The sequence below is a fragment of the Triturus cristatus genome, chromosome 4_1 (assembly GCF_964204655.1).
Source record: "Triturus cristatus chromosome 4_1, aTriCri1.1, whole genome shotgun sequence".
Lineage (NCBI taxonomy): Eukaryota > Metazoa > Chordata > Amphibia > Caudata > Salamandridae > Triturus > Triturus cristatus.
In genome coordinates this window covers 458990188-458998697 of record NC_140585.1, presented here as the reverse complement: position 1 = coordinate 458998697, position 8510 = coordinate 458990188, and the positions used below count along the sequence as shown (strand labels likewise).

The 8510-nt window shown below is 39.0% G+C and overlaps 1 protein-coding gene across 11 annotated transcripts in view; it reads right to left on the bottom strand.

Annotated features, from left to right (window-relative positions):
* Window positions 1–636: 636 nt before the first annotated feature.
* The window catches only part of CALD1 (caldesmon 1), a 567652-nt gene continuing 559778 nt past the window's right edge, over window positions 637–8510 (bottom strand). For 5 of the 11 annotated variants that reach the window (XM_085652624.1, XM_085652632.1, XM_085652625.1 and 2 more), the window contains 2 exons: window positions 6192–6228; window positions 637–2190 (listed from right to left, as the gene is read on the bottom strand). In XM_085652624.1, coding sequence (XP_085508750.1) covers window positions 2159–2190; window positions 6192–6228 — 69 coding nt within the window. In that variant the 3' untranslated portion in view covers window positions 637–2158. The remainder of the gene's footprint in view (window positions 2191–6191; window positions 6229–8510) is intronic. The other 6 variants (XM_085652626.1, XM_085652635.1, XM_085652628.1 and 3 more) reach the window with 3 other exon arrangements.

Genomic DNA, 8510 nt, shown 5'->3' with positions numbered 1-8510 from the left:
CATCATCTCCTTGTGTTTGCTTTGGGGATAACATCAAAGCATGAATGAAACGTTACCAAGCAAGACCACCACCAACCCACCCCTTTCCCAATCTTCACCTCAAGTCTACATCAGCAATAAAACTTGACCTGCTAAAGACTTGATATACATTTAAGAAATTGCATAACCGTTAGGTAGACTTTTATAGCCCCTTAGGTTAAAACTGTAATCTAAGAGACTATTTCTAAAACCTGTTGGTTGGTTAGATCTAGTCTTAGCCAAATTACGGTATTAATAGATTTGTTCACTTACTGTTAAGTGAACACATTATTCCCTTTTTCGGAACCCACATTTCTCTGAAGATGCTGTTAGTTTCATTTTAATCCACAGTAAAATGCCTAAGCTGAATTTTAGAACCACTTCATCTCATGCTGGTATAAATAATAGCTTGACTGAGGTAGCGAAACGGGGCTCAGCGTAAGCATAACCAACACAAGTAAATAATGCATGGGCAGCAAAAATGCATATTCTAAATTTTGACAGTGCATATTTTAAAGAATATATCATTGCCAATCCATGCTTGTGCAAAGGTAACATTCTGTATGCAATTACTTCTTAATGACCACACTTATTTTGCAGACAAATAAAGGAAACGGCTGGAAATATTCCATTTATTGTGGTTGCAGTTTCATAATACATTGTTAAAAGAATTTATTTTTTTGGTTGCAGCTATCAATCATAACTGAAATATTCAACGTTTACAAAAATGACTGATTTGCAAATAATGCAAGTCAATTATTTTTCATGTAAACCAGACATATATTTATAATGAATACAATATTTCAGCTAAGCAGTGGAACACAGTTGTTCATAAAGCATATTAATTCATAACTGTATTTCTCAATTTTAGGGCACATGCTACAGAGATACAAATTGGTGAATAGCTCTTTGCTCAATTTCAGCATACAATAATGCTAGCAATGTTGCAGTGGAGAAGTAATTATTTAGTGCTCTATAAAAACAAATTGCAACACCAGACTTAAAAAAAAGTCTCTGAACTAGCTGACCTGCATATCCAATGTTTAATATATACAAATAAAATGAAACTTGCCTGTCGATAACATCCCGGGATACTGACGGTAACAAATATTATAAGATAGATGCTTGCTTTCATGTTTATATATATGTGGACAATGTAAGTAGCCCAGTGGTACATGTTAGTGTATTTTCAAATTTCTTATCATAGAATGCAGAGATTGCTCAAGTATGGTAACTGGTCTGTATAAATTAACTACAATGTTTTCTACAAATGTTTACTCACTGACTCCCCTTTTGTCCACTTCTTTTAGACTGTTTTCCAATTTTTAGTTCAGCTGTAGCTGGGTGCTTGACATTTTACGACATGAATGCTCATCTTGCCGGAATTCCAATGGCAATACTGAAGTTGAATTAAAGGTGTGAATGACTCACAAAAGCTGTGATATTGACCAATATGTATTTTTACACTAAATATAATAATCTAGCACATGGTAAAGCATTCTACATTTAGTAGTGTCTTGAAGCTACATTTTGTAAAGCTATGTGTGTGTGTATATACTGTATGCCTAGCTGCAGTTATTGTACTTAAGCTCTAGAGGAGCAACATATATCAGTACCGCGGTCAGCTAATATAGTCCATTGTAGACATTTACCTGGCCAAGCTAATATCTGTAGTAGTAAACTATAAGCCTGAACAGGCTAAATATGCAACATCTCTCTGTTTGGCATGGGAAACATTTACATTGTGAACTACATTTTTTTTCCATGCTTACTCTAAAGTGCGGAAAGACCATGACTTCTTCGGTTATCTAGATCTTGAATACCTGGCTACGACACAACCTCCTTCATCAAACACCCATGTGACTGCATTGTTTTGGCATTATGAGCTGTCGGTAGTGTCACAGAAACATCAAAAGAAAATATCTATGTCACAACATGGGTATATAGACATTAGGATATTGTGTGAAAAGCAGTACTTGTCTCATAAATGTCAAGAGAGGTGATTCTTAAATACAGTGCTAATATACATGTTTGTTTAATGGGATAATGCAAAACACATTTTTGGTAATTAAACATAAATATAAAATGACAATTTAGCACTTTAACATTGAGTTGGTCCGGGATCCTCTCTCGACTCTTCTTATGGTTCTTTCTCAAACTGTCTCAAACCTGCTGAAAAGAAGAGAATCAGTTCAGAGGGTTAAAAGTAATAGCTCACATGAACATTTTCAACATGAGTAGTTAATTGATATTAAAATATATTCAAGAAACAACAGGAATCAATGATATCTCTAGTCTTCCCATATGAGACATGGAGATTAGGTTGTGTTAAAGAACATGTCTGTAGACAGGACCGATAATTTGAGCACCACCACCTTTGCTTAGCACTGCCTTATTTAAGCAACATCACTGACATTAGGCAGCCCTAGCATATTTAAGAACCATCATTGGATTCTCAAAAATGGCCTTTATACTTCATTCCTGGCCACCTTGCATATCGTGCAGATTACTGGCATGGTTAAGGAGAACACATTTTAAAATGGCCCACTCATGAATTTTCCTTGATGGTTGAGGGCAGGGCATCACACTCAAACACATTTTTGCAAGAAAAGCATGTTAAAACAGGAAATGTTTATCCAATGAGTCACTCTTTTGTTGGTGAGATGTGCATCAGTTCCACTCACTGTTGCACAAGTGCCACAAACCGGAGAGGCTTCCTATTGTGTTTCCAATAAGCTGCACTTCAATGAGGTTTAAAGTACGAAGTGGTTTTATCAGGTACCTCTCAGACATACTAAATAATTAGCGGATGAGGGAACAGACAACAGTAACATTCCCGCCTCCTCTGCATATTGATGGCAGAGCTCAAAAAGCAATTGCACATAACACAAGATAATGTTGACATGTTTACCGCAATGAACGAGCTAAATACAACATGTTCAATGTACTAACAGGTGGTGCACAGTCAGTATACTAACATATACAGTACTGTCTGTGCAGATGTAATGAACAATTGATCATTTAAACACATTGCTCATTATAGAGACAATTATGTAAATTTGCTGCATTCTTCATAGCACGGTGTGAAAAATGAAATGGAATATTTTTAGTTAAGATGATAGTTGTGTAAAAACAAACAGTAACAGACTGGGTTGTGTGATAGGAGATGAGCGCATTGTTACTCATTTTAAAGGTTTTGAGGAAGAAGATCATTTTGGGAATTTCAAAAAGAGCTGATTGTATGCTTTTGTGACAAAGAATGGGATCAAAAGAGAATAAAATAACACAATAAAACTTCAAAGCCTCTTTAAATAGCCAAGAAATGTTACCTATTAATAATGTGATCTGATCTGCTTTACAAAATTTATTCGTTTTGTGGTCATGTGGTGCAATAAAAAACAAAAGAATTGAAAACAACCCCAATGAAGTGCCTATTTATTTTAATCTGTGTTTATAGCCGTTAAACGTCATGGGTGACTTTTTAGACCGCTCCACAATACTTTGTAGCTTATTCATTACCATTAAAATCCAAAATGCTCTTCATGACATGTTTATTGCAGCACTGGCATTTTCAATGACTACAGCCACAGAAAAAGTGATTGCTGTACTTTTGTTTTCTAGTTGATATATTTTACCAGAGAAATTAGGTTTGCAATTCATAATGAATTTATTTTTTAAATGAGGTTGGCTGGCTGGAAAAGAAGGCCTGAGTCGTTTATTACTAACAAAGGTTTATTTTTTGCCATAACATATCAGGTGTAGTGTACAAACGGAGTAAGGACGATAATACAGTTCAATAAAATGAGGTATATAGTAAGTTACCAGCACTCCTTAATTTTATGCGGAGTATAATTTTATACATGTGTATAAATATACAAATATACATACATATACATACAGATATATATATATATATGTATATATATACACACACACACACACACATAGTAGGTAGTTATAGTTAGGACCCAGTTTCCATAGGAAAATAATTTTTTGATTTCCCAATATATTTGGCGGCGTTTGACAAATCTTCGCAAAATTTGCGAAACTACTGGGGCCCTTCGGTCAGCTCCTCTCTTGAAAGTTTTGGGGTGATTCGTCAAGCAGGGGCTGAGAAAAAAGGAGCGAACCAAAATGCTTGTTCTCCATGTTAATTTCAATAGGAAACTTTTGTCACGGCTACTGGCCGAAATGCTGAACGGAATTACACCAAATTTGGCAGAGAGGTAGCTCCTGGTCCAGAAAGCACTCTTTGCTTTAAATGGTGTAAATACGTTGAGTAGTTCCAGAGACGTTCATAAAATAACAAATATCGATATTTGGTGACTGCGGTGAATCCGCGAACCCTCCCGAACACGAGCTTGATTCTGATTGGCTGCCAATACTTCAAACTAGGAAGTGTTGGCAGCCATCTTGTGACTCAGTTGAACAGAGTCACAAGAAAAAAGGTTAAGAAAAGATAAAAGGGGGCAGGGTAAAAACTCCCTGACCCGCTAGGCCTGCTGAGGGGCCAACAAAAGCATTGGGAAAAAAAAAAAAAAGACGGTGGGATTCGCGAATCCCGCTGGAAAACAGAATAAAGCGCAGCCTCCCGTGCTTTGTTTTAATGAGCCCCTGGGTGGGCCAGGTCCTGGGGACAATGCGCATAATATATGCGGGGGCCACACGGGCCCCCACTGCCTCGGGGACCACCACCTCCCCCGGGCTTTATTACTAATGTGTGGGGGCAGGTGGCCCCCCGCAGCCCCGGGAACCGCCACCTCCCCGGGGCTTGTTTTAAAATTATAGTGTAGGTGGGCTCAAGCCCCCCACACTGCCCCTGGGACCACCACCTCTTCAGAGCACTAATTATTTAAATGCGGTGGTCCGTTGAGGACCCCCAGTCCTGGGAACCGCCACCTCCCGGGGGATTTAAATATGATGGAGGGGGGCCACACAGCCCCCCTCCTGGAGCTCTAGATGGCCCTGGGGACCGCCACCCCCCAGGGCCGGCTCCAGCGATGTCCCGGAGTTCCTACCCATGGGAGATTGCAGTTTGCAAACATTTGAGATGTCATCAGTGATGTCACTGACCATGTCATGAGTGATGTAATATGTGATGTCATCAGAAGTGCATTGCGGGGGCGCGAGTTATAGTTAGCTCAACTAACTATAACGGCCGAATTTCTCTGGTTTTGTACAAGTGAAATGTCCAACTAAATTTTTTCAGTGAATATCAAATGTTTTTTAAATGCTCATTTCTAACTATAACATCCCAAAAACCTGTGCTTTTTTTCAATGGCAATATCTCTCTCTATATATAATATGCTATAATATTAGAAATGCTGAGCATTGGAAGAGGCCATGACTCAAGTGAGCAATGTTGCGCACCCCCCTTTAACAATGGTAACAAGTACCATTTTATATTCAGCCCATCTGTCTACTTCGTTTATGCCATGACATTTTTTCATTTTTATTTGTTTAAAAAACCTTATTTTATCATAACCAGGGTGCAAGTGGTAACATCAGTGCAGTACTATAAAACCATATTGAAGATGTCTTGTGACCATTAGGAGAATTGTTTTCATGTGTAAAGTAATTGTAATAAGCAAAGTGCCAGGCAGTAAACACTGTTTTACTTATGTCAAGTTCATTGTACTACAATTTGATGTTTGTGTGATAAATGTGTGAACGTGGGTTTATTGATAGTTTCTTCTTTTTTTTTTTAAGTGTTATTGGGGTACATTTATTTTCATAATTATATGTGAGACTAACATACTAATAAATGCACCCAGCCTCAAAATCTCAACCCATTGTGTATCATTTTTATTTGTTTAAAAAACCTTATTTTATCATAACCAGGGTGCAAGTGGTAAAATCAGGGCAGTACTATAAAACCATATTGAAGAGGTCTTGTGACCATTAGGAGAATTGTTTTCATGTGTAAAGTAATTGTAATAAGCAAAGTGCCAGGCAGTAAACACTGTTTTACTTATGTCAAGTTCATTGTACTACAATTTGATGTTTGTGTGATAAATGTGTGAACGTGGGTTTATTGATAGTTTCTTTTTTTTTTTTTTAAGTGTTATTGGGGTACATTTGTTTTCATAATTATATGTGAGACTAACAAATGCACCTAGCCTCAAAATTTCAACCCATTGTGTATCATTTTAAATGCAACCGATACCACTTACCATTGGTATCTGATTTGGTTTTTCCTCCAACTGTCATCTAAATGAAAAAAACAAAGTAAGGCTGTAAATTAACTCCCTTTAATTTTAACAGACACATGATATGTGAATCCAGTACTGTAAACTTTGGTCAATTATTATGAACTGTGTGCATGTGAATACATTCATAAGGAATCCACTAAACATGTAATTGGGAAAATGCAGGGTATAAGGGATGGCACAAAGGGCCTAATTACGAGTTTGGCGCACCAACAAACCTGTGGTTGCACTGCCCGCCAGATTACGAGTTAGCACGCCAAAAAGAGTTCCTGCATAGCATGGGCTGCAAAGTACAGGCCGTGCAGGAACTGGGTTGCATGCACACAGGGGGGCACAGGCTGTGCCCGCCTATATACATCCCATTGCACATGCCTCCCTTGGTTTCAGGAACACCAGCTTTTTCATGGAGGAAAGACCTTCATGACACTTCTGGCAGTCCGGAAACTCCTAATATGCATGGCGGTGCTGCAGAGGCAACACCAGTAAATTACTGCCTTCACCAGGGAACGGCGGTTCCCCGGCGGCTACGGCATTGCAATGGCGATCTGACTGCAAAAAACTCGTAATGGGGGAGTCGGACCACTGGTGTGGTGGTGACTGGATCACCATTTCTGATGCCCCTGCGAGTCCGGCGATCCCCAGATCACCAGATTCGAAATTAGGCCCATAGTTAATTTATACCTTTGTGAGGTGATTCCAATGTTGTGTTTGTAAACTCAATGGATAACTCATGAAATCTAATAAAAGAGGGGAAACTTGTTTAGCATGGTACTGAAATTTGTGAAGGATCCTGTCAAACCTGTAGGAAAATGAGCTGGGAGGGAATGCTACCTGCCTGCATGAGGATGAAAAAGATGCAGGGGTAGTCAGTCAGCCATGTTTCACAGCTAGCAGTACCTACAACAGAGGAAGATTTTTGCCAACCACGGGGAACTGATCTCCTGTCTTTATTTGGGTAAAACTAACTAACTTTACTGGTAGACCATAACTGGTCCCAAATCACATTAAAAAAAAAGAAAAGTAGTTGTTTTTAAATTAGACTTCATTTAATTACATGTTCTCAATTAATTGGAAATGGCTAATAATTCTATTCTTAGGTTGTTATATCCTAAACATGTCATGCAGCAGCTCCTTTGCAATGTGTTCTTCTCTCTATAAACAATTATTTTTCCTCAGGTGAAAACAGCAACCCATAGACACCTGCTAAATGGACATCCCCACTTTAAAATGTGTTTCTCTCCTGCCCTTGGAATGCGTCAATTTCTGATCATTTTCATGTTACCAGAAAACACATATACTGCGGTCTAATACCAAACTTCCCATCTAAAAAGGAGGGACAACTGTACACGTTAAAAACAAAAAAATATATATAAAACAAGAAGATACAGAATTAACAAAATATTCTAGCTTTTACACCCCACAATAATATTGTGGAAATTTAGCCCAATCAAGCCTATAATCACTTTTCCATCGTCTTTAGATTAACTAATTATACGTTTGCATATGCAGCCCTGAGACAATAGAACAGTATTACCTTATCATTCAGTTTGTTAATTAATCATTCATGAACAGCTATAATCGTCAGTTTCACACCATTCTTCAAAAGATGGGGACAGTTGCGAATTCTATTGTTGTTAGGTCTCACCTGAGCCAGCGCATGTGCTGCTCTGGCGAGACTTTTAGGAAGGGCTTCAGAAAATGCTACCACTGTGGCCTAGAGCTTGCTGTTACGCGCGCGGGCGTGCGCTTACGAGCAGGGGCGCCATATGGCTTTCCTCATCATGCTCATTACGCGCATCACTTGCCGCGCTTGATCGCTATCACTTTCACTTTCGCGGCTGTGTCACTTTCACGGCCACGCGGACAATGCTTGTTATTTATCTCTTTCAGTCTTTTCCTTTCTACCCATTTCTTCTCTTTGCCTATCTCCTCCCCTCCTTTCTTTCATACCTATCCCAAATCTCTTTCAGTCACTTCCTCCCATTAGTTTCCGGTCTTCTCCTCCGTTCTACACCCTATCACTCTCACAACCATCTCCCTCCCTTACTCTCTCTCCCGCTACTTTCCCCTCCCCCCACGCCTCTCTCCGTACTTACTCCCCTGCAAGCACCTTGGCTGTGACTGAGTTTACTGCATGGAGCTTCCCACTTCCCACGCTGTATGTGATGCTCCCAGTCCGCCGTTATCATGAATTATTCATGACCTCTGCCATACTAGCGTGGACACTAACACTGTGCTTATATCGTCTATTCAACTTTTCTAGAAAAAATATTTTACCTTTCT